This window comes from Perca flavescens, chromosome 5, assembly GCF_004354835.1.
Source record: "Perca flavescens isolate YP-PL-M2 chromosome 5, PFLA_1.0, whole genome shotgun sequence".
In the NCBI taxonomy this organism is placed as follows: domain Eukaryota; kingdom Metazoa; phylum Chordata; class Actinopteri; order Perciformes; family Percidae; genus Perca; species Perca flavescens.
In genome coordinates, this window is record NC_041335.1 from 20119796 (window position 1) to 20145223 (window position 25428).

At 40.1% G+C, this 25428-nt stretch overlaps 2 protein-coding genes across 8 annotated transcripts; one reads left to right on the plus strand and one right to left on the minus strand.

Moving 5' to 3' along the window:
- Window positions 1-813: 813 nt before the first annotated feature.
- rmi1 (RMI1, RecQ mediated genome instability 1, homolog (S. cerevisiae)) lies at window positions 814-10322 on the minus strand. 4 transcript variants are annotated; one of them, XR_003692662.1, is made up of 10 exons: window positions 9912-10321; window positions 9215-9420; window positions 7036-7146; window positions 6356-6505; window positions 5252-5322; window positions 4855-4978; window positions 4507-4585; window positions 4153-4336; window positions 1583-2875; window positions 814-1489 (listed from the first exon to the last, which is right to left on the minus strand). XR_003692662.1 is itself a non-coding variant. In XM_028579349.1 (10 exons), exons 2-9 carry the CDS (start codon window positions 9371-9373, stop codon window positions 1633-1635), a joined length of 2121 nt encoding a protein of 706 aa, XP_028435150.1. In that variant the 5' UTR covers window positions 9374-9420; window positions 9912-10322; the 3' UTR covers window positions 814-1489; window positions 1620-1632. The 4 variants fall into 4 exon arrangements, 3 of the variants coding, with proteins under 3 accessions (XP_028435150.1, XP_028435151.1, XP_028435149.1); XM_028579349.1 differs by having other exon boundaries at window positions 1620-2875; window positions 9912-10322; XM_028579350.1 differs by having other exon boundaries at window positions 814-2875; window positions 10136-10322.
- Window positions 10269-25069, plus strand: hnrnpk (heterogeneous nuclear ribonucleoprotein K). 4 transcript variants are annotated; one of them, XM_028579352.1, is made up of 17 exons: window positions 10269-10368; window positions 11627-11700; window positions 11840-12003; window positions 12458-12555; window positions 12874-12930; window positions 13836-13879; window positions 15372-15444; window positions 16016-16129; window positions 16575-16703; window positions 17096-17427; window positions 18050-18097; window positions 20505-20544; window positions 21325-21340; window positions 21825-21857; window positions 22032-22099; window positions 22708-22877; window positions 24135-25069. In XM_028579352.1, exons 3-17 carry the CDS (start codon window positions 11946-11948, stop codon window positions 24163-24165), a joined length of 1311 nt encoding a protein of 436 aa, XP_028435153.1. In that variant the 5' UTR covers window positions 10269-10368; window positions 11627-11700; window positions 11840-11945; the 3' UTR covers window positions 24166-25069. The 4 variants fall into 4 exon arrangements, with proteins under 4 accessions (XP_028435153.1, XP_028435155.1, XP_028435156.1 ...); XM_028579354.1 differs by having other exon boundaries at window positions 16022-16129; XM_028579353.1 differs by having other exon boundaries at window positions 10364-10436.
- The last annotated feature ends 359 nt before the right edge of the window (window positions 25070-25428 follow it).

Below are 25428 nucleotides of genomic sequence, written 5' to 3' on the forward strand. Positions count from 1 at the left end.
TTGAGATGTTGTGGTGGAAGTTTTCCTTGAAGCAGCAGCGTTAGTGATATTCATGATAAAATCAAAACGAGTAACGACTGTTTGAGAATTAAACGAAAGTTTGGTCTTTGAGTATTTATTTACATTTGCAAATGGAGACACAGTTTCAAAGGTACACGCAGCACAACTGAAAATGTCTTTCTAACCTAAAGTCTAAACATCCAAAAATCATATAGTGAAGAAACTCCGTTAAGCCACCCCTCTAAATGTATCTTTTAGTATGGCCATAGTTGAAAAGAGACACCATTAACAGTCACACCATTGTCTCACCTTCCCCTCTGCTCCTGTTCTTTTCATTAGCCTAAACAGCAGTTTATCTCAGGAGGCAGAAGGACTCGACTTTGTCTGCTAAAAAGTCAACAATGTGAGAAGGTTCAAACTACTAAAACTAAATAATTCTACTGGGCTATAGTTCACGGTTGCCAACTATTTCACTTGGAGCCTTTTGAATCTACACATGAAGAAGCTAAATCTTGTGGCGTTATAAAACAATCATTAAACCAATGGTTAATATCATTAAACAAATGGTTAAAATAAAATTTGCCACCACAATGTTTAAGGCATTTCTGACACCTCTAAAGAGCTACAAGACCAGATAATACTGCAGGGCTCTTTTAATTACCATTACAGTATGTGTGATTAAACTGCATATCCCAAAGGTGCATTTAATGAAGCTATTACAAACCAAATGAAACACTGCTACTCTGTCCAGTTATTGATTTTTCTCGTTATTCTTGAGGAATACAATACTCATTTGACAAGGAGAAATGGAAAGTCATTTCAGTCATGTTTTATTAGTCAAAGAGTGTGAAAGACAATTATAAAACCTTAAGAACAATTCTATTTCAGTATACAGTAAACACTGTGGCAAAGCTTCACATTTGTGATATATACAGTATATATTTATCAAAGACAAAAACATAGATGAGGCTCTATAATGAAAAGAAATAATCAAAGCTCATGGACTCTCCTTTATCTCCCTTTCCTCTCATTCTCCTCTGGGGGAGTTTATTAAATACCCATGCTGCCCTTGGATATTCAATCATTTGAAATGGATTTGAATAAATTCAAAGGCTGGCAATTCATTACAACAATCAGACTATGAACTATTTTCTCCCCGATTCTCTTCTCTCATCTCACATGCTTCACTCTTCTCTTCACATAATTGTGAAGTCTGGATTGTTTAAACTAACATGCTGATATCCTATCATTAATATACAGTGCAGATAGTATAGATCTGTTTACTTTGGTTGGGAGAGATGCAGTGCATTTCAAACAGAAAATATCTCTGAATAAATGAATGAAATCCTCTAACGACAAATGGCAGAATGTCACATTCACATATAGCAGATGGGATGCATTGCAACACACTGCTTGCTGATCATCAGACATCCAGTTCACACATTATGCTTTCCAAATCTGAAGCAGAAGGGCAGGTTTATCACCAATCCTAAAAGAAAATCATTAGTTTCATTACATGAGGGAGATTTTTAAGGCGATGCTTATATTTGCAATTTTTCATCACTGTATGAGGGCAATATACTTCTCCGCTGCCTGTAGTTTTTCTCATTATCTCCCACCTCTCCTCTGTGTCTATTTTCTCCCATCTCGCACCCTTTGCTCCAGCTCCTGGACTATTTTCTCATTGACGGGGTCCGCCTTGGTCACCACAGCTTTTCTGCCGTCTGGTTCAACCACGACGGTCATAACACAGCACATATCCACCAGCTCCTCCTGACACCTCCTCATCCCAATGTCTAGCTCACCTCTCCTGGCTGGGTCACGCTTCAGGGCCCCCTTCTCCACCACCGAGAAGCCCAGCAGGCCTGTCAAAACCTCATTGGACAGCTCCACGTCCAGGTAACCACTTCCATCGGATATTGTAGCGCAGACGCGCCAAAGACCGTTGCTGCTGCTCAGTTTCCCCAAGAGAGTCACAATGAAAGCTTTGACGCGGATCTCTATGGTGTGAGGCTGTGGTTTGGACATCATCTCTTCTAGCAGGCATAAATATGTAAAAGGTGGAGAGGTTCGAGCGAGAGCAGGGACCAAGCTGTCACTCTGTGGATCTGTTTTAACAGATGGTCTATCAAATACTGCAGTGCTTGAGATGTAATTTAGCCCCTGAGGTGTGTTGCGTGATCTCTCAAATGCAGTATCTGTTACACTTCTCGATGAGTCGCTGGTAAGTCTAGAACTGGTGCATGAAAGTTCTGTTTTGTTGGTAGCTCTCTCTCTGTCTCTACTAGGTCCCTGATGGACAGGGAGCTGATTTGGCCCTCCAGTCCTTGCGGTTTCTACCTCCACGAAAAAGCAGTCCATATCTTCATCCATGAAATCTGTCTCATCATTAGTAATGCATTCTAAATCATTGGATGGCTCTAAAGCTGCTGCTGGGGAAGATAACTGCCCTGTAGCGCCAATGGTACAGCCTTGATAGTCTCTTTTCCTTGTGGTGGATCTGGAGTTGCTTGAACCAAGCTGTGACCCACAGTCATTCAAAGTGTGCTGCTCAAACTGAGCAGTTGGGGCTTTTGTTGCTGTATTAGGATGTCCTGTTATTCTGTTGTTGTTCTGTGGCGTGCTTCTGTGACTGCTGTCATCATTTGTACTTTCTTGAAAAATCACACTGTCCAACTCATCCAGGGGAAGATCGTCAAAGTCTTCATCAGGAAAGTCTTCGTCTGCCATGTTGTGCTCTGGGATCTCTTGTTGAATCGCGGAGTCAAAGAGGTCAGAATCCTCTTGTTTGTTACCATGGCGATGACTTTGGACTGAACCACCTCTGTTGCTCTGGGTCAAACCACTTCTATAAGAGCGGGCAGAGGCTTCACTTCTACAAGAGACCAACCAAAAATGTTAGACTGAGTTAATATAGCTTTAAACCAGCAAGTGTTTTTAACAGTGTTGGTGGGCCCATTATGCTAGAGGCATACCCTAAAAATTCAAATCTCATGTCAGAATAGTAAGGAGTCTTTTTGAAAAAAGTAAAAGCACTAACGCTACAGAAACAAGGGGACCAAGATAGTTATAAGTCAGTTATAAGTCTTAATCTTTGATTACAGCGTGAAGTGGGTACATTTACAATACCTTGACACCACAGCTTGTCGTTCAAGTCAAAATGATAAAATTATGTGGCAATAGGGCTGGGCAATATATTGATATTATATTGATATCGTGATATGAGACTAGATATCGTCTTAGATTTTGGATATTGTAATATTGTGATATGACATAAGTGTTGTCTTTTACTGGTTTTAAAGGCTGCATTACAGTAAAGTGATGCACTTTTCTGAACTTACCAGACTGTTCTAGCTGTTCTATTATTTGCCTTATCCCCACTTAGTGATTATGTCCACATTTCTGATGATTATTTATCTAAAATCTAAGTGTGAAGATATTTTGTTAGAGCACTAATTGTCAACCCTGGAATATTGCCGCAATATCGATATCGAGGTATTTGGTCAGGAATATTGTGATATCTGATTTCTCCCTATCGCCCAAACCCATGTGGCAATATATTCTAATTTGTTTCTGACTGTGCGGGAAATTGGTGGTCACAGGACAGCAGGCAAAGACAGCAACACCAACAATGACAAAAAAGAATATGTATATATAAGTTTGCCCTTAGGCTGTAGAATTAAAGTGTTAAAGGGATAGTCCGGATCTTTTGAAGTGGGGTTGTACGAGGTACTTATCCATAATTGGTGTAGATGGTGGTCGGCACACCCCCAGTTTGGAGAAGCAGGCAGGAGTCCCGACATGGAAGCTAAGCAATGTACTGTTGTGGACAAGACCACCTAAAAAAAGGACCTTCTAAAAAAAATGTATATCAGTGTAAGTGTATGCTATTTTGTCTGACGGCAAGGTAAAACGGTAAAAATATTCTAAATATAGCATACATTGATATATATTTTTGGGTGGTCCTTTTTAAGGAAAACTATCCCTTTTAAATGATTCCTAAAGTAGCTGAAAGTTAAATACAGATATTTTTTTTCTGGAGCCAAACATTATGCTAAAATTCTAAATGTCAAGGTATATAATATGCCCGACGGTAAACACTGAGTAGATCCAGCATCAAAATGTCAAGACATCACATTGTTAACCACCCACCTGGATGAGGCGGTCGAGACAAGGCTCCTGACAGAAGAGCTTCTAAAGGACTGAGTGGAGGTCTCACTGAGCGTCCCGTAGCCACTGTCTCCAACAGGCCAATCTGGAACCCTTTCCACCACCACCTGGGCCTCCAGACTGGCCAACAGCTCTGCATCATCCAGCTCCTCCACTTCCAGGTTACCTGAAGAGAAAACAAAAAGAGGCACAACATCATTCATGATTATGTAAAAAAAAAAAAGAAGAAGAAAAAAAAAAAAGTGTAGTTTAGTTAAGCAATAAGGCATCCATTTTCATTCTTAAACAGGCCTTATTTTATATCAAATCTAAAGAGTTGAATTAAATTAAATAAACCTTGCTGTGGTGCTAGAGGGGCGTCCGCCCTCTCCTGCTGCTCCTCAGGGAGTCCGAGCGTCCGACACAGCACCCTGCCCTGTAGTATAGAAATATACCACTGGATCTGTATACATACACAACTGTATGAAACCAGCTGGGATTATGTCTTCATCTTTGCTTCATGAGCTGTAAAAAACTAACTGGTGCTTAACAACTAGGTTTAATCTCAACACTGTATTAAATGAAAAATTAATCAAAAAGGTTATTAGGTCCAAATAGTATTCATACCAAATTTGTAACAAAACTTTAGAAAACATAAACGTGCTTAAATCTGCTTTTGACAGACAATAGAAACCAATTGTTTACCTGGTTATTCCTCTCCACCAGGTCCTCTACTTCACCACCCAGGATCTTGATGTTGGACGGACCCAACAGAAGCATCCCAAGTCTGCAAACCATCTGCCCTTGCAGCTGCAGCTTCACACCAGGCCTGAGGGTTAAGAGCCAACAATCCCAATGGAAAATATAGTTTCCTTTTTCAAAAATATGGTACAAAAGTTTCAGAAAATCAATTGTGTTTTTTTACAGTAACTTTATATTAACATATAAATAAGTTACAGCAGTCCCTATGTTTCCCTTAGCTTCCATTAACTTGAACACATTTTTTGTTGTAAAACTAGAGACACAGTTGCTAGAAAGATGTAACCAAAACACGTCGGTAGCAGTAAAAAAACACCACAATGCAGTTCAATGTTTCACAGACCTGAGAGCTGTGCTGAGTGCAGGGATGGACTGATACTCCATGGCCTCCAAGCTCTGGACTCCATCCGTCACCTGTGCAACAGAGAGAGATTTACATTTTCAAAATATTACAAAAGAAGGTTCAACATTATTGCTGCCCTCGCCTTGTTTCTCTAAACTGTAAAAGTAAAAAATAATAAAACAGTTTTATGCATTTATGTGTATACAAGTCTATGGTATATATACACAGTATATGCTGACTGGCCTGGACGTTTCAAAATGCAAAGCTTTGATAACAATTCCAGTGCATTTTAAGCTGCCATGGTTCATTGCATTCGATAACTCCTGGAATTTCCTTTAGGTTTATTTGATAGGGAGAAAAACAATATACATAGAAAATTGCACAATTATCCAATGCAAGTGTGAGACTTCAGGTCTCAGAAACAGTAATAATAATAATAATAATAAAGAAGAAGAAGAATAAGAAGAAAGCCATTGCAATGTTTCTAAGCAACACTAGCACTACTCTTTACAAACCATAGAGCAGTCACAATTGTATTACTTAAGGTGAGAATTACAGTCCACACCTTATATATCATCAATTTACTCTTTAATATGCTCCCACTGATTGTACCTGTCCACTTTGATTCAGTTAGGAAGAGAAGTAGAATGCTTCATTATTCTACCCAACCAAACACATCTCACTAATAAAGGCAGGAGTCTCTATGAGTCAGTCCAGGCAGGAGTGAGTCACTATTTTTTTCCCCAGGATGCCGATGGCACGTCCCGCCCTCCTCTGCCTTACAACTTACTTTGCCTCTGATTGGCTTACCCTGACTTCCTAACCCCAGAGCCATAGAGATATGTATCACTCTGCCTAACCCTAACCAACCCAACCAATGAATTCTCGATCCTACAGAAAAAAAATATTTGCTTCTGGCTGGTTATCTTACTCGCATGAGTAAAAAAACATGGAGGCCACTGTGTACTATTGTTCGACATACTTTTGTGCGAAAAAATAGCTGTTCCCTAAAATGTTCAATATTAATAGACTCAATAAAACTAAGCAAACACACAACAGAGGTTGAAAAGAAAAATAAAACTTTATTTCATAGGTGCCTCTGACCTGCAATATTAGCATACGGGTTGTTCTGGCTTCCCAGGGCCTCTGAGTGGCCTGTGTGACAGCAGACACCTCGTCGTTGGCACAATCTGAGCCCCTCCACTTCTGCAACTGACCATACGCAGGCTGACTGGTGTCCAGAAATGAGTCAACCTAAAACAGAGTGGGACCTTGGATTATGTTGACTTTTCCCTGCATATAAATTGTGATAATATCGTTTTTTATTGGATACAAATCTACACTACAGGCTGTAGGTGGTGCCAGAAGAGCCAGAATTTTGTTTTAATTACCTGCTTTTACTCAGTTTTAGCAAATATGACAGAAAGTATATATAAGTATGTTTTATGTTCTGCATATTTAAGGGATTTGTAACCCGACAGCTCCATTAAACAAATGCAATAGGAAGATTCTAATAATTTATTTGCTCAATGCAAACTGCTATTTTTACCGTTACATGATTGTGCATGTGTGTTGTTGTTACATGTGATATTTGTCTTTTCCCCTCCTTCTCACTGGTCTTCTTCTGTAGTTGCCTATATTGTCCTCAGCATGCGGTTTGTTTTTAACAAGGTTGTTTTGATTTTTAAGGGGGTATTTTAATCAATGGGAATTGTCCCTAACATAAATAGTAATCGGATGTGATGAAACATATAGCATGAAATATATGATCAACAAGCCTGTACCTGGACACAGAAGGTACCGCTGAGTTCAGTCTTCTGGGCCTGAGAGAGCCCTTCAGGAAGAACAGGATAGCCCAGGTCTCTCAGGTCAGTCAACAGCCACTGGTCCAGTGCCTACAATTTCACATAATGCATTGAGAGACACATAAGGGTTTAAGCTATTGAACGTTAGGGCTGGGTATCGTTAAAAAATATCCAATACTCGTACCAATACCAATACCGTAACTTGAATACCGGTAACTAAATGATAGTTTTTTTGATACCAATTTTATAAAAACCAAAGTAAATGACAACATTACGGCACAAATCATATTATTTATTTTTCCGCTCCTACTAGGTGATCATTTCTGTGTAACGCAGAGTTTTTCCTGCGTGTCTCTACGACGTGTAACATTAGACAGACAATCACAAACATTATTAGATATTGGCTCACTGACACTGCTGGAATTTACTCCTTATATGTATTGAAATTGGGTATTGAATGACGAGGCATTCAAAAGTATTGAGTTCGGTACCCAGCCCTATTGAACTTCCTAATCTACATTGTTAAAGTGCTATCCTGGGTTGAGATCTAGTGACCATGTGGGCCACTTGAATGATCTGATAACACCGTTATGTTCCTAGAACCATCATAAGATGATATGTGCCTTGAGAAATAAAGCATTATCCTCCTCAAGTATCTATAAAAAAGAGAGAGCTAGACATTGGCCAGGGATGCAGCTGTTCAGCAACAATATTTAGGTACACTGTGGTGTACAAATGATACAGAAAAACATACCCCACATGACGCCACCACCAGCAAGTACAGCTGACACCAGGCAAGATGGATTCATGCTGTTTACACACAAAAAATGGTCATGCTATCAGCATGTAGTAACAGGAAACCAGGATTTGTCAGACCAGGAGGTGTACTTTCACTCCTTAATTGCCCACTTTTGCCGATCACCACCCACTGTACATATAGCATTATCTTCTTCTTCTCAGCTGACAGTAGTAGAGCTGTGAATGGTCTTGGGCTTTTAATGCTTATCTTCTCCAAGGTTCAATCAGTTGCTTTCTGTGCACTGCACATTTGTATAGGGTTCAACAATATTTGTTTACTGGGTCCTACATTGTGTGCATCCTTGGCATGCCAAGTTAAAAAGTTGTTGTGTCTATTTAGCGTGCAAGGATCCTGGAATTTCCTTCCATTCAAGAAAAAAAGAGATACAAACCATCTGCTGTGAGATTATTCAGTTTAATCTGGGTTACTACGTCTAGAGTGGTACACCCTAAAGACAGTATCACCCCAGAGAGGTAAAGCGGAGTGGTGTATGACACCATATTTACCAGCCGTGACAGCGACGCTGGTATTGCTTTCCCCTTGTGAGTCTGTGTGTGTGTCATCATGGCAAAATAGGGTCCTGGAGACACATACTCTAGCGGCAACTACCACAGAGGGAGTTTTGAGTACTTTGCCAGGAGTCACCAAGATAGCGTCTTGCAACTGTGCAAGATTAAGTCATGAAACCTAACAGGTGTGTAGTTGACATCAAGATAAAGGCAGAGTTCGAAAATGGGTGTGGTCCAAGCAAGGGGGGTAAGAAGTAGGAAAGATTTGGCGTCGCGACTGGTGTGATCCCATCGCAAGATAGTCTCTTATTGTTTTAATTATTGACTTAACTGTTGACCAATGCAAATGTCCAACAGTAAAAAAATAATAATAATCAAAAACAGAGAAAAACAGCAAACCCTCACATGTGACAATCAGAAATCATATTATAATATTTGAAATTATAATTATCAAAACTGCAAATTCATTTTTTTCCTGTTGATTAACTGATTGAATTAATTTGTTTCAGCTCCACACAGCTGTGGGGAACACAAAGATTGCAAAGACTGAAACTTGAAACAGACATCAGCTGTCTGTAAACATCTGTCAAACGTCATCAACCAAGAGTCCGTGGATGATCGGAGAAAGATCAAGAGGACATTCACATCCAATAACAGAGACCATCTTGGAACACAGACAGGAGTCACCATCTCCCCCCTCCAGTAGACCACCTGTTATCACGTGGCCCAAGTCCCATACTTAAGTCACATCATAGTCACAACTGAGCTGTCTCGTGACAACTGAGCAAATTCTAGACTTTGATCATTTTGCATCCAGCTGCACAGTGAGACATTCAGACATTCTGTCTACCTGTTGGTTGATTTGCTGCTGTGACAGACGACCTGCTCCTCCTGCCTCTTCCTGCAGCCACTCCACGCATGCTTCCAGCCAGGCAAAAGGCACAAGGACGTGCCAGGACTGCAGCCAGGCTTGGGTAGCACGTACCACTGCCTCAATCTCAGGGGCCATCCTCTTCCTTTTTGTGTATTTGACTCTTATATTTCCTCCACTGTTATCTATTATTATATAAAGACAGTTCTGTTATTCATATTCCGTATAATTTATCAGTAATGACTCTACACTGGATTACACGTTGACACGTTTAGTAAATTAAGGTTTTTAGTATACAAGTAGTGGTTCAAATGTTACATTTAATTGAATTCATTGCATAGCACCCTGCAATCCCTAAGTGCTTTTAAAGGGAATCTATATGTTAAAGGGTCATCTTCTCTCTGTATCTCCAGAACCACTTGACACTAAATCTTGTGATGATTTATCGACAGAGAGATTATTTTATTATGATAAAAGAACATATAAGGGTTGCTTTCTGTTATTTTTCTGTGGTCACATTGATAAGCCCTGTGCAGATGGTCACGTCTGGCTACTGTGGAGGAGAAAGCGAGATTGAGCAAAAAATGCAGGCAGGGATACCGACCGACAGAATAACAAAATCACAAACTAAGTAATAATAAAAATATGTTCAAGTGAGTGTTGATTTAGAAGTTACCTTAGAGGCATGGAGGCAGCCTCTTTCACGAAGTGTTGTGGAAAGTAGCCAAGGCGCCAAAGTTGACCCAATTTAGCAATGTTGGTGCTACTGTCACTTAGCTTTGTGTCCATACAACATGACCATAGAAGCTTTTATATACAACAACAGTTCTTAAACATAACAAGTGGGCCTCTACAAGTACTTAAAAAGCCACAACTTAACATTAGCCTAGCTGATCATACCTTATAAACAGGAATGACTTGAGCAACAACAGTAAATTGCGGATCTGGCTCCTTATCTTGTCGCGTTGGAAACGCCTAAGCTCCTATGATTGACGTCTCTACTAGCCAATTGTGACTTTCGCCTGTTTGATTTGCCTTCTGTTCAACCAATGGGCACACTTTAGCTAAACTGGTGCATTTCCATGTTCGGTAGAGAAGGAAGGAAGGGGGAAGAGCGAGGTGTTGCACTGCAGGTTTGTGTTTTGACGGTATTTTCCTTTTTTCTGTGCCACATTGAGTCTAATTTAGCTGAAGTGCACAGGTACTATAACAAGAAATATGTATTTAGCAGTCAACTTTGTTTCTTATTTTGTGTCTGGTACGACGCTGCCTAATTAGCTGGCCTGGCTAACGTTAGCTCCCCTTGTGCTCAACCGACTTTATGGCAACATGGCGAAATTAGCTATCCGCTAGCTTGAGTGGCTCGGGCTGGTCTTTGTATTGATCGATTGGTCATGTTGTATAAACCCACTCGTGTTAAATAAGTGACACACGCCTTGCCTCTTATGTAACTAGTTAGCTAGCTAAGTGTTTGGAAAGAGTGTACGACCGGCATTGAATGAAATTGCTAGTTCGTAACGTTACACGGCGAAGCTCGGAGCTAACCCAGTGCCCTCTGGCTATTTAGCTAGCTTGCAACCCAGAGGTTTAGCTACTGGTCAGCTAATTAGCTTCAGTGGAGCTAAGTTAGCTCACTTTCGGTTTGGTCAATGTCCGCATATAGCTGGCTAGCTAGTATAACGTTAACTGTTAATTAAACAATAGTATACTAGAGGGTGTTCTTTAACGTAATTATTGGCACGACAGTGATGGGTTTATTAGGGCCGAACCGACCAGTGTAACGTTTCGTTAATATTGCGATTAACGCTAACGTTATGTTGCATACAACAGTTAACGTTACCAACTGAATTAAATATATAATCAAACTGTAACGTTATTCATATTGTGGGTCAATTTGCTCACACACACAAGTACTCAATTTCTGGCGTCAGGTAACGTTATTAGGTTTAACGTTACATTGCTTGAAATTGAGAATTTGCATTGTCTGCCTGTTAAGGTTAGCAGTAGCGTTAGCTAGCTAAGTATTAACGTTATTTCTGTATCTAACGTTAATATTTTCGTACATCACTGTCTGATTAACTAATCTCTTTATTGTAGGACCTGCCGCACACTTCCTTTAATCCGAAAAAATGCTAAACAATCCGATACGATGACTCTTGATAACATTATAATGATGATTGTGTCCCTTCAAATAATGCTATTCGAAACGTTCGCTGGATAGATGGATGCTCATGAGCCTAGTTGACATGTAAAGTTAAATCTCAATATCAGCGATTCAAACATAGGAATAAAATGTATATGATCATAATTGGTGTGTTTCAAACTTTGCTATCACTGAGCTTTTTTCTTAAAACATTTCAGTATTTCAACTAGCCTCTCCCTCCACCACAGGTCGCAGCATCTGTTTGGTCCTTGATTATTTAGTTCCGCCTATCAACACGCCCTTGTCCCTGTAATAAATATTGGTGAGTGCCGATTTTCTGTCAGTTTTTCTCTCTAGTTGTTTCTCATCATGTCATCCCGGGTTCTCGAATAGCCGGATCTCCAGCACACAGCTTGAATTGTCTTGTTTCTTTCTTTTTCCCTTTTTCACAATGCTGACAGACTTCCAAAGCTCACAGGGGCCAGTTTTCTGCTTCTCTCTCCCTGCTGCTGCCACCTGTTCCCCAGACCGAGGTGCCCACCCCACCTCTTTCGCTGTCAAAAGACCATGGAGACAGAAATTGAACAGCAAGAAGATACTTCATTTGGCAACACAGAGACTAACGGTATAAACATAGCTTCTTTACGTTGTTGGTTATGTTGTCAAAATGCACCAGTTTTACAAATGTATCTACATTTGTTATTTAATGAAAGGATAGCAATGGCAGTGTCTGTGTAGCTGATTACTTACAGCTCAGATTTTCAAAAATTTAGTGCAACTTATCTATCATTTAAAATCTTTCACTTGGTATTTCTTATAGGTTGATGTCCAAAAATGTTTGTGCAACCGTTGTGGTTGTTTGCTTTAATAGAAGAATTTTCAAAATATCTTTCTTTCTAGTTTTTCATACAATGATCTGTGTAGATTTAGCTTATATGAAAAAACAATGAGTTTAAAATACAGGTCTTATGATTCTGTTCTTCACTGCTTTCTGTGGTCTTTTTTGATGATTTCATTTTGTCTAGTTGAGGGTTGTTTATGCATTGTTGTCAGTGTGGGTTTTTATCTCCCTATGCCAGGTAAGCGCCCTGCTGAGGATGCAGATGAGCAGAAATCATTCAAGCGCTCCAGGAACTCAGACGAGATGGTTGAGCTTCGCATCCTCCTGCAGAGCAAAGTAAATCGACTCCCCTTTCATTTCACGTTGTCGAACCCTCATGTATTCATTTGTATTTCTATATTTCTTTTTTGTACTCCTTCAATAAGACTAATTTCTTTCCTTTTTTTTAAGTTTTCTTTTTGATGCCCTAATCCCATTTCTGCCTTTTTTAATAACGACTATCCATCCTTTTATTAAGGGTATTCTTGCAGTCAGTTATTTTCCTGATACTTATTGTAATATTCTCTTGCACATTGTCTAATAATTGCGGTGCTATTATTTTACATTTTCTCATTTATTTGCTTTCATTTTTGTAAGTATTCTCTGTATTTTCAGAATGCAGGAGCTGTAATTGGGAAAGGTGGCAAAAACATCAAAGCCCTTCGTACAGACGTGAGTACATTTTATACATTTCATACGCCCTGAATTTTTATTTTGTATTTATTTTTCCCTCCACTGGTTTTCAGCCTCCCAAACTACCCAGCCTCCTTTTTATAGTTTGTAAAAACACATGAACATGTACAAACATTTACCCTGGATAACTGTTTAAAACTTGTAAACAAGGGTTAGCTGATGCCTGTGTTGAAATTAGCCCTCTGTTCATTAAAACGTCTGACACACTTAATTCTTATATGAACATCATGTAATTACCTCAGCTAAACTGGCCCTTGGCACAAAATTCCAATTTCATGCCCATTTGTTTCTCCATATTGATAATTTATTGTATCAATGCTGTCATGGCAACACTGATGCTCTTGTTGATTTAAATGTATGGGCCCAGTGCAGTGTTTATGAGGTCACCTGCAAAGCCAGCTAATATATTTTTTTATAAGTGTTAAGGCAACCTGACCAATTCTTAATTCATTCAATGTCATTGCCTCTTTCTCTAGCCCTCCACAATTTGTTCTACCCCTCTTTCTGTCTCTGGTCTATTCCCCAACATTGAACTTATCATGTTCTTAATATGCCATTACCCATTTTCCAATGTCACCTTTCCTCTTTTTCTCTCTTTGACAAACCAATCTCTGAGAGAATCAAAGTCACATTTGAACAGTGTAGAGCCTGTATATTAAAAATGTATTCCTCTTCCCTCTTCCCTCTCCCTTGTTTATTATTTGACTGTTGACTTTTGCCCACTTCCTCCTCTGTTGCCCATGTTCTGGATGGCCCCTCCTGCGCCCGCCCACCTGACACCCTGGTTGGCCCTGTCCATAATCGTGCCCTGTCCCTAAATGGGCGCCTTACTTGATTGACATCTGTGCTCGAATGGCCCTGGCCCCTGTCCATGCCACGCCCAGTACAATGCCAGTGTGTCAGTCCCAGACAGCAGTGGGCCTGAGCGGTATGTCCCTAAGCTCCTCCCTCTCACTGCCTGACTACAGGTCAAACAAACAAGAAGAGATGAATAATAAATAGTCATCCTGCCTCTGTCAAGTCACTGTATTTTTAACCTACCTGTTCTTAGTATTTTAGCCTGAGTCAAAATGCCTAAATTCGTTAATTTCCAAATCTGACTGTAAAAGCCATGTCAACATCCTTTTATATGCCATTTTTAAAGTCACGTCCACATTGAAACTTAGGCTTGTGTGTTCAGGGTTTTTCCAAAATCTGCCAGTCTTTTTAAATCTTTTCTATAATCTGTGCAATGTCAGTGTTTTTTATTTTATTTTTTATTAATGATTATCCTTTATCTTTCGCGTTTCCACCTCGCTCCCCCCTCAGAGTGGATATACTGGTGTTCTTGGTTTTTTATTTAGTTTCATAAGCTCACCTGCTTCTGGCACCATCCCATTCTTTCCTTGAGATGCCCTCATTATACTGATAGACTGATTGTTCATCCATTCTGAAACGCAAAAGGCAAGCTAGGTTTTAAGTGTTGTATGTCGTTTTTCCTTTCCTGCCTTCTGCTTCATCTGAACGTTGTTATTGACTGCTGGAGCTACTGAACGTACAGATTATTTCTCTCTCTGTCCCACTCATCCCTGCATTCTTTGGTGTTATGTTTGTCGCTTCTCCCATCCCCTTAAAAAGCATCAACTCCAGTGGTGCAAACTTCATTTTTCATGGTATAATCTGCTCTGTTACTCTCCTTCAGCTGTCTACCATTCTACTTTAATTTACAAACTGTGCTTAAGTTCTCTTGATCAGTAAATTCATTGTTATTATGTAAATAGGTGGGTGCAGACAACAAAATTATATTTTAATATTTGTTGGCCAAATGAAGCATCAAAATTGCCCCAAGCCTATTTTTTTTTAGAGACTGGATACATTTTGATAAAAATGATAACAAATTAAAAGAGAGGGTTCATTAGATCTCTCAATCTTCCCCGATCTTTCGAAGTTGTGCACCTTATTTGGGGTCTTTGTAGTCAAAGTCTTTGTGGTGTGCATCCACCAAACTATGCTTTCAGACTTTAGAGTTCTCTCCGGCACCTTTGGTGCCTATTCCTGCCAGATTCCTCCCTGTCTTGGCCTTTTAGTGGTCACCAAATGCAGTCACTTTTCTTTGGGTCCCTTTTTCATCTTGTCTCCTTTCTTCCTTTCTCTGGACAAACAACTGTTTTCTTTTCATCGCATTATTTGGGGACCCACTTTTTCCAGTTACAGTGTTGAACTATCAATGACCATGACTAGTTTAGAAAACACTGGATGTCAGCAGTTCGTTTAGTTGTTAGTCTCAGTAGTGAGTTGGTTAAATGGGGTGTGACTGTTTTTTATGGCAAAAAAGGATGTCATGTCATTCTCTAATCTGAAATGTCCCTCCCCCTGCCCCCCCCCCCCCCTGGTATGCCTTGCTGGCACCCCCAACCCCACCCTCTCTGTGAATTATGAAGCATCCTGAGCATCAGTGCCGACATCGAGACAGTTGGAGAAATCCTGCTGAAGATTATCCCAACACTGGAAGAGGTGAGGACTTGTTGAACTTGTTTCTTTCTTTCCATGTCAAGTCCTGTTGAACCCAGTGAACTAAACCATTTATTTGGAAGTTAAGACAATGGTGGATGTTAATGGTTATCACCAAGCTATGTGTTGTAAATGTTCATTGTGTTGAAGACATTTATAGTTCGATTTTTTTTTTTTACAGTTTTTTGCGCGGTGTTTTGAAATTTGGATATTGTTTTAACATTTTATTCACTTGCAAATAAAGTGGTTTAGATGGGTTAAACTGGACTGATTGAAAACCTGTCTGCTTGTGTCTGAACTATGTTTTGATGCTTTGTATATATAACACTGTTGTCATGTGTCTGTACCTGCAATCAATTGGTGCAAATATTTTTCAATAAGAACTTTCAAATGAGATTAAAAACAATATATTTTCTTTCCCCGTATTGTTATATGTTCTTACTGTCGTCTTCTACAGTAACTTGCCTTTTTGGTGGACGATTTAGCTATAATTATAAGTAACAAGTCTCTGGCAGGTTTGTGTTTTTCTAAGAACTAAAAAGATAAGTATTAACATGCTGTACGTTCTGCTCAGTACCAGCAGTACAATGGCATGGATTTTGATTGTGAGCTGCGCCTGCTGATCCACCAGAGTCTGGCTGGCTCAATCATTGGAGTGAAGGGAGCCAAGATCAAGGAACTGAGAGAGGTATGTTGATACAAGGGATGGGGATCAGTTTATTGCAACTAAATCAGTTCAAAGCAGTTTACCGACTGGCATGTGTGAGTAATGTACAACATGGATTTTCACACAGCCTTCTGTCGCTGCCAGTTTTTCAGTTGTAACAAGAATACACTCCATGAAATAGCTGGATTAAATCCAGCTGGAGGTACCCAGACAGAATATAATTTTTCTCTTGGTAATCTTTTGTCTTGTAAGGCTTTTGTTTATTGAATTGTTTATTTAACTGTTCTTCTGGCTCAGTCTTTTATGTGTGCCTAAAAGATATGGAAATACCCATAAAATGACATAGTTGTGATTTGATGTTTTGAAATGCTTAAGTAATTTCTTTCTACAGTAGAATTAGCTGCTGTATCATGTAGTAGCCTTCTCCTTTCCTGTGATTATCATGTGTGTCTGTCTGTCTCTCCAGAACACAAAGACCAGCATTAAGCTGTTTCAGGAGTGTTGTCCTCAGTCGACAGACCGAGTGGTGCTGGTTGGCGGTAAAACGGAGAGGGTGGTGGAGTGTATCAAGACTATGCTGGAGCTCATTGCTGAAGTAAGTATCTTTAACTGTGGTTGAGAGGCCTTTTCTGTGATTTGTCAAGTTTTATACTTTGAGGAATTGCAATAAAACCATTAATTTAATCCCTTTTCTGATTGAAGATACCTTGATGGTTGGAAATATAAAATCTATAGCCTAGTGTAGGACACTTAAATGGGGAAAACTAATGTGTCAACAGCATGTCATGCTCTAGCAGATTTAAATTTTTTGTTGGAGATCCATCAGAACATTTAATGCCCTTTTCAGTAAGATTGTGTTCTATGTCGGGAATATTGAATTGTTGGTAATAGATGCACATTTCTTTTCAGCACACCTGTTCTTGTAAACAGCATTTCAAATGCCCTTTAGCAAGTGAGTTGAGTTGTTCCCTGTGTCATCCTTTTTAGGCTCCCATAAAGGGCCGTGCACAGCCCTACGATCCGAACTTCTACGATGAAACGTATGAATACGGTGGTTTCACCGTGATGTTTGAAGAGAGGGGAGGCGGTCGCAGGCTTATGGGAGGGTTCCCCATGCGTGCGGGCAGGTCCAGTGGTGGAGACCGTGGGTTTGACCGAATGCCCTCTAGCAGAGGTGGACGGGGACCCATGCCTCCTGCCCGCCGGGAGTATGATGAGATGAGCCCCCGCCGAGGTCCTCCTCCACCCCACCCAAGTAGGGTTGGCAGGGGGAGTGGCCGTGGACGCAACATGCCCATGGGACACCCACACAGAGGAGGGTAAGATATGAACACAAATGATCTACGAGCTACTCTTTTCTCTGTTGCTCTCTTACTTTGCTTTTTCTTTTACTCATGCATAAACATGGCCACTTAATTGAGTTTGTTGGTTGGTTTCTAACTCGTTTTCCTAAAACATTTCTTATATTAGAAATGGGCATGTTTTCTATGCCTGATACAGTCTTGTACACAGTTTTTGTTTTACTGATCACTGTAGTGCCAAATGACTGCATCATCCCACTCATCAGTTTGAAGTGGAGTGTCCTTTTACTCTTGTTAACATTTTAAATTTTAATTGTTTATTATTTTAGAAATAGGATCTATTCAGAGTTCCCTTTTCTAGAGCATTTCCTGCATCTGCATATACAAAGATTAATCCCTCTTCAGGTGCTTATTTTTCATTCAGGTGCACTATGTTCACAGATTCACCAAACTTGCTTTACATCGTCTAATTCAGAGGATAAACAGTGTGGAGTATTTTGCATGTAATCCAGTGTCCCACTATGCACCCCTCTGAAAACATTTGTATTCATGGTTATCATTTCATTAATTTTATGTGCTCATCACTCTATGTCTGGGTGTGTTTGTGTGTGTCTTTTTCCCATATCCATCTTGCCCACAGAGAAGATCGTTACTATGACTCTTACCGTGGCTCAGACGACAGGTCAAAGTAAGTTTGTCCCCAAACCGTTGCCTAAACCGCCAAACTTAACAGATACTTTGCAATTTTTGTCATTGTATAATGAATAATGCACTTGCCACAATATAATGTAGGTGCTCTGTAACGGTAATTTACTGAAGCAAAGATTTCTCATTAATACCATTGGGTGGTGCTTCCTATAGAATACAGTTTTACTCTTTTGTTCTTTGTAAGAAGTATGTTATTTAGTAGCGCTGACGGGCGTTCAGCATAATTTCCATTTACAAATGTGACAAATACTTGGCTATGATGGATTCAAATTAAGTTGTAAGTGTTGAGGTATTCCTACACATCCCATATTTTCCTGCCTTACTACTTAAATGTTGCAGTTTGTTGTATATGCCTGGTTACCTACTTCTTCTAATGATTTGTGAAAAAATAACCCTGTATAAACGCTGCCCTCCTGTCATCCCTAACTCTAAATACTAATTACTGCCTTAAAGGGGTGATAGAATGATTATATAGGGTATTTCACACTGTTCCTTAAGATCTCCTAATAGGGTAATATTTAGATGAGCTACGCGCTGATTGGTTGAGTGAACCACATACACATTGGAGACGAGACAGCAGGTCTCATATTTCAGACACTGCAATGTTTCGTTACTAAATTCACTTCTGAGACTATATAAAGCTCAAATATGGGCAGTTGTATGAAAATTGATGGCTAATTGCAAATTTGGTAAGGCGTGTCAGACTTCAGGAGGTCCACACAGTCTGACGAGTCAGCGGCAGCCCGCTGTACTCCATACCCAGGACAAAGTCACCGTTTCTGGGTTACTGGACTACCGGGGCTCCGCAGAGCTGGCCGGCTGCTGGCATAACTATAGTAGATTTCCAGTTTGAATGAATGGTCATGCCACTTATATTACAGCTACCCTAAGGTCTTACAAAGCTAACGCTTGTGTCCGATTTCAATTTAATGCATTTTTGTGAATGTGCGGGGTTTCGTTAGCTGCTAGTGTCCCTTCAATCCTACGGGTAAATATTGTGGCTAGCTAGCTACACTTTCGGCATAACTATAGTATATTTACACTTTGAATTTCGTCACGGTCTTACAAAGCTTAGCTAACACTTTTGCCTGTTGTGACGGAGATCCATCTAGCTCACAGCGGGCCAGGGTCTGTGAAGGAGGACACGCCAGGCGGCAAAGCAGCACCGGCCGCTGTCAAGTTAGCCTGCTGAGTTCCTGCTGAACTCCAACACACAGTTGGACAAAATTTGTAATTAGCCATCAATTTTCGTAAAACGGCCCATATTTGACCTCTACATAGTTGATTTCTCGCATAAGAGTCTCATAAGTGAATTTAGTAATTAAATAGAAGACGAACAATGTATACAATTTGAGATCTGCGTGACCTAGATTCAGAAGACTAAGCTGACCTCAGGTCAGTGGTGTAGCCTATGTAAATGTTGGGGCGTGACAGAGACTAGAGCCAAATAAGGAGTTGACGTCAACTTTTAGCTTTGTTGAGATTCACCCGTTTTCAGCAGCAGTTTCAAATTGTGAGATTTGCAGAGGAAAGAGGTGTCAATGGAATTTTGAGGTTCTATGTATGTCCTATTTAACCTCCAAAAGTTGTTTTTCAACTATGACAAGGTAAAATCGGTTTTGCATTCTATCACCCCTTTAAAAACATCCATTGCTTTGTCTGTAGTGCCCTAGCCTGCGCAAGTCCCTTACCCTGATCCTATTCACCTGTTCACTTTTTTGGAGTGCTTTGTAAGGAATGGCAGTAATGTTGTATTACCTCCTCTTTTCTGTTAATAACCTATCCAATCTGCTATTCACTCCCAGTTTTGTCCAGGTTGAGAGAGTATTTGTGGTGGTGGTTTGAGGGTCATGTGCTGATGTAAAGCTGATATGCGTCACTTAAGTCCCCTGCAAAACGGCATGCTTTCCCAAACTGGCTTGTAACTAGAGAAGACATTTTTCTAATATGTACAATTGCACATTAATGCAACATTTCTTTCAGACTTTTACACGTAAATGGGAAACTCTGCACTCCCCAAAACTACAATACGTTTATGACCTGGCCTTGGTTTAGTGTCAGGTGTGTCGAATTCCTTTTTATTTGAGCTCAAAAAAGCAGCAGCCCTTGGCTCTGACCATCATCCCCACCACCTGTCACTTCTCTCACCATAACACTGTCAGAGCTGTTCCTGTTACTGTGTGGGAAGATGGCTGAGAAGAAATGTGTTTATACTGTAATCTTGCTCAGCGTGTGTGTGCAGTTTGACCTAGACTAGAATTTTCCTTTGGAATGCTGTCAAGTTTTTATTTTTTCTAAGCATTTTCTATTTCTTTCCACCCCCACCTCTCTCTCTCTCTCTCTCTCTCTCTCTCTCTCTCTCCCCCATGGCATTCTTTCGTCACCAGTGACAGAAGAGGCAGACCAGATCGCTATAGCGATAACATGGTTAGTGACCCTTTGCTAAATGCATGCAGTTCTAGCATCTCATTGGGTGCCAGCATCTTTAGGCTTGCACATTAGTTGGTCCTAGCTCTAGACAATATGCTGTGAGTGTCCATTGTGTTGTAGTAATAATAATAATAGTTTATTGACAATACAACTGTAGCTGGTCACTTATGTGCATGTGAGCACACACTCATTGGAGCCCTGGCCATGCATCCTAGCTAGTTTTTGCATAGTGTAAGTCATCCCACCAAATGACCATAATCAGCTATAATTGCCTTCTTAACGGTGTACTTTTCATGGCCAGCCTGTTTTTCCTGCAAAGAGAGGGAGAATGTTGGGGGTGGCGATGGTGGGGATGGCCATGGTTGGTTGCTAGGCAATAACGCTTTGTTGACAGACTGGAAGGTCGCTCTCTCCCTCTCTCTCTCCCTCCCTCTCTGAGAGCTGGCAGGATACTGCCTGCCGTTGCTCAGCAACAGCTTTTTGAATTGCCTGTTGCCCTGGTGACAGCAGCAGCTGAATAGCAGGTGAAAATGGGGGCTGATGGAGATGCAAGGAGAGACGGGAAGGGGGGATGGATGGAGAGAGGGAGAGCAGGAGGAGGAGTTTGGCTTATTGATGAAAACTGGGTGGCTTTTAGTTGAGTCTACTCCATGGACGAGGCTGCTGCATCACCCATACATTTGTGCTTTCAATCCTCGGTCCGTTCATCGGGGATCTGTAGAGAGATGAAAAGAATAAACTATACCGTATGTAACCTGTTTGTGTTTGTTTTTACAGAGTGGAGGAGGATATGGTAAGTACCAAGCCTTGTTTTTTCTGTCATATGAATGTGGTTTCAAGGCTGTTAATTTGTGTTAGTGTGCAGCCCTCGGTGTTCATTTCAACATACTGTTGTATCAAGCATTTTGTCTGAATGTAGTGTTTATAGACAAAATGCCAAAAACTTTACAGTGACAATGTGGCTAAAAGGACTTTGCAGCTCATATTAGGTGTTATGGCTTTTGATTTGCAACAATATTGCGCTTTTTATTGAAACTCTAGTGGAATGACATTTTACTGAAACTATCTGTTTACAACAAATGTTGAAGATGGCATGCAGAGCTAATTATATATCATTCGGATATTTTTTTTCCAACAGATCTTTTGAAAATGTATGGCTAGTCACATGTTTAAGTTTAGTTTTGAGATGAGTCATTTGTTTACAAATGTCACAGAAATAACTTGTTTTAATGTTTACATTGATTCAGTGTTTTTTTATTGCCTTCTCTCCTGCTTAGACAACAGTTCTTCCTGGGATAGCTACCAGTCAGGTAAGTCTCTATACTTTTCTATCAGCTCGTAAGATTAGAAAAATTTGTTGTGCAATGCTGGCAGCCAAGTATTGATTTTTAGGGCTCAACTTACTTTTACTCTTTTCTACACTCCTCTTTTTCCATGCTTGTCTCCTTTGGTCTTTACCTCTTCCCCCTCCCTCTTACCATCAGGTGGACGTGGCTCCTATAATGACATGGGTGGCCCTGTCATCACCACACAAGTGACGATCCCTAAAGATGTGAGTAAATTACCACAACATAACATACAAACTGGCACTCCAAAGAAAGATCACCGTCCCTCACCCACTATACCCTCATGTCATAAACAACATTCAGTCAGACTGAGTAAAAACCCTACATTGCCATATGTGATCATGTCATCTGCGCTCTCTCATTATCATCATATAAATTACATTTAGCCATGTGTCATAGTCCATTATTTGTGCAGCAACTGACAGGACCAGTATTCCAGTTGAAGGTAGTCGCTCACACATTGACTTTAAACAAAACAAGGTCATAGTAGTCTTTCAGTGTTAACAAAATCATTTGAGATTCGTATGATTCATCTTTTGACATTTTATACATGTATTTGAAACTACAATTAATTGAAAACATCGTACATAACACATTAAGTTCCATGCATGTATTCCTGGTATAGTGAATGAAACTGCTACGATGTGCCTGCTGCACAGCTAAGGATGCAGATAGGACCCAACAACAGTGTAGGCTGCCCTAACAAGGACTGACCGGGGAATTTGGTACACCCATTGCCTAAAATGTTTCTCTGCATGTTTGTTTTTGTTTCCTCCCCACCCCTCTCGTTCTCTTCACCGTACCCCACCGACAGCTGGCAGGCTCTATCATTGGTAAGGGAGGCCAGAGGATTAAACAGATCCGCCATGAGTCAGGAGCCTCCATCAAGATCGATGAGCCACTGGAAGGTTCTGAGGACCGAATAATTACGATTACTGGCACCCAGGATCAGATCCAGAACGCCCAGTACCTTCTACAGAACAGGCAAGTTACTGTATTACACTTACTATCATCTTAATGGATGAAATTCTTGACTCAGCACCTTTTTAGTTGTAGTTGAACAATTTATTCCATCAAACTGACTATCTTGTCTTCTTAGAGTATAACCCTTTCAAAACCTCTGACATTGTCCTGTTGGCTCTTAACCTGGCCTCATAAAAATGTTAGGTGATGCAACACTGCTGTCTTGTAAACTCATGCCAACTAAAAAGACCTCCCAGATATTTAAAAGATGCTTTCTTACTTTACCTCTCTTTCAACCCACCAAAAATGTATATAGTTCATAGATTTTGTTAAGATTGTAAATGCATTATTGTGTTTTTTCTGAAATTGCATCCTAATTCTAGTTAACCCACTTTCTGTTGGGTTATGCGTTTCTGCCTGCTGTCTCTTCTCCACTAACCCCCTTCCTTTCTTCCCCATGCAACCTGCAACTAGTTCAAACCTTCCTCTTGCATGAAATGGCTGTGAAGGAGTAGGCAAAGTCAGTGGTACTTATTGCATTGTTTTAAAGGATCAATGTGATTGACATGTTTGTTTGACTGTCACATTTGTTCATTAAATATGATTGGTAGAAGTAAAAAAACAAAACTAAAAATAAAATGTCTTTGCCATCAAAGCCGTTTCACTGTGAAGCAGGGAGTGGATTGATTCTTCCCCTGGCTGCTGCTGTGTGGAAGACTAGTGATTTTGTTGTTTTTAGTTAGATCAACCGACAACAAATCACAGTCTGCCAAATAGCACGGGCTCCTCCTCTTCTGTCTCCCTTGGCAACCAGTAGGCACGTATAATGCACACTACTTCCTTGTTGATGCTATCCGAGCTTAGCCCGAATGCGCTAATACAACTGTAGACCTGCCGCCGCTGTCTCATGAGCAGTGAAGTGTTGCCATGGTAACTAACCCTGCCTCCCTCTTCCTTCCTTCCTTCCTTCCTTCCTTCCTTCTTCCCCTCCCTCTTCAGTGTGCTGCACCTGCTTGGACACAAGGACTAACTACACCCCCTTTTTTCGTACTCTTCCTCGCTGTCCCTCAGCCACTTATCTCATATCTTCCCCCGTCTTCCTCTTTGCCTGTCTATCTTACTCACTGTCTGTCTCTCTTCCTGCTATGCTTCCTCATCCGTTTCCTCCCAAGACTTCATCCTCCCACAGTTTGATAGCTCTATATTTACACTGTTATCGACTTGTGAATTGCAATTTTCTTGTGTATTTTATTTATTTTTTCACTCTTTTTATTTCAGTGTGAAGCAGTACTCTGGTCATTTGCTGTAGACCCAGGAGACTCAGATTGAAGCAGACTCAGATTGACCCCCACCCCCCCCCCCCCACCCTCAACCTTTCTGCCCCTGTCTAACTCATCCCCTTCAGACTATAAATCTGGATTATGGATGTCTTTTTTTTTTTATTTTATTTTTGTATTTTTTAATGAAATGTCCAACATTCCTGTGCATAAAAAAAAATGTAGATGTTCTGCATTTTTAATAGTGTAGTCTATAAGTTTATCAGTTACACTTTGCTTCTTTTTTTCCTAACACTCAAATCTATCAAAATATTCAATCTCCTGACAGACAAAAATAAACATAACCTTTATTTTTTGATGGTTTTGATTTTTATGGCTTGGATGTGTATCATTGTGTCTCCAGTTTAAAGTGTGTGTGTGTGTGTGTGTGTGTGTGTGTGTGTGTGTGTGTGTGTGTCTCTCAGCGTGTGTGTGTGTGTGTCTCAGCGTGTGTGTGCTTTCTCTTGTTTATATCAGTCCCTTCACACACAGTTGTACCACATTACCACTCTGTGCAACATGCAGAATGTAAGATACATTTCTTCTTCATATTGAACCTTTTGTTTTCTAGAGATGTGGGAACTTTTACCCTTCAGAATGGATTTGGGGATGTTTAAGTTGGGACTCTTGTAAACACCAGATACAGGATAGTCTTGTCTAATTTGTAAGATTATATATAGTAGTTGGATGAAATAAATCTGGATAGTTTGAGTAACTCCTCACAAATGGAAACTTGTAGCTAGACATTAGTTTTGACATTTTATTAGAGGTTTGACAAATGATATTGAACTTATCTATTTTGTCTGCAATTTCCTGTACTCTACACTTGTTTGCTTTCCATGCTGTAGACATTGTCAAATTGTAACATGAATAAAGATGGTGCCACTTTTTACTGAACCAATTTGCATTTTTAATGAGCATGCTTATTGAAATTTATTTTGCAAGAACATTGCAGCTGGATACGTTTTCTGTGCACAGATGGCATTTAGGCATAAAGCTTACGTAAAAAAAATTTTAGTCAACGGTACATCTGCCATTTCATGCATGTTATATTTAACGCTACGCCTTAATCATTTTCTTTATCTGTAGATTATTTTCTGGATCTCAGAAAAGGGTGAAAAAATGACATCTGCATATTATGTCAAAAAAAAAAAATTATTAAATATATGACAAAGAAAATCAGCAAATGTTTAAATAAAGCTGGAACCTGGGGTTTTACTTTAAGAAAAAAAAGACAATTTATCATTAAAATTGTT

Excerpts from the sequence above, each read along its gene's own strand:
- hnrnpk (XM_028579352.1), top strand. The coding sequence starts at position 11,946 with ATGGAGACAGAAATTGAACAGCAAGAAGATACTTCATTTGGCAACACA. Across the intron at positions 16,130-16,574 it reads AGATCAAGGAACTGAGAGAG|AACACAAAGACCAGCATTAA; the intron begins GTATGTTGATAC and ends CTGTCTCTCCAG. Across the intron at positions 22,100-22,707 it reads AAGTGACGATCCCTAAAGAT|CTGGCAGGCTCTATCATTGG; the intron begins GTGAGTAAATTA and ends CCCCACCGACAG.
- rmi1 (XM_028579350.1), bottom strand. The coding sequence starts at position 9,373 with ATGGCCCCTGAGATTGAGGCAGTGGTACGTGCTACCCAAGCCTGGCTG. Across the intron at positions 5,323-6,355 it reads CCCGTATGCTAATATTGCAG|GTGACGGATGGAGTCCAGAG; the intron begins GTCAGAGGCACC and ends TCTGTTGCACAG. Across the intron at positions 4,586-4,854 it reads TGGTGGAGAGGAATAACCAG|GGCAGGGTGCTGTGTCGGAC; the intron begins GTAAACAATTGG and ends TCTATACTACAG.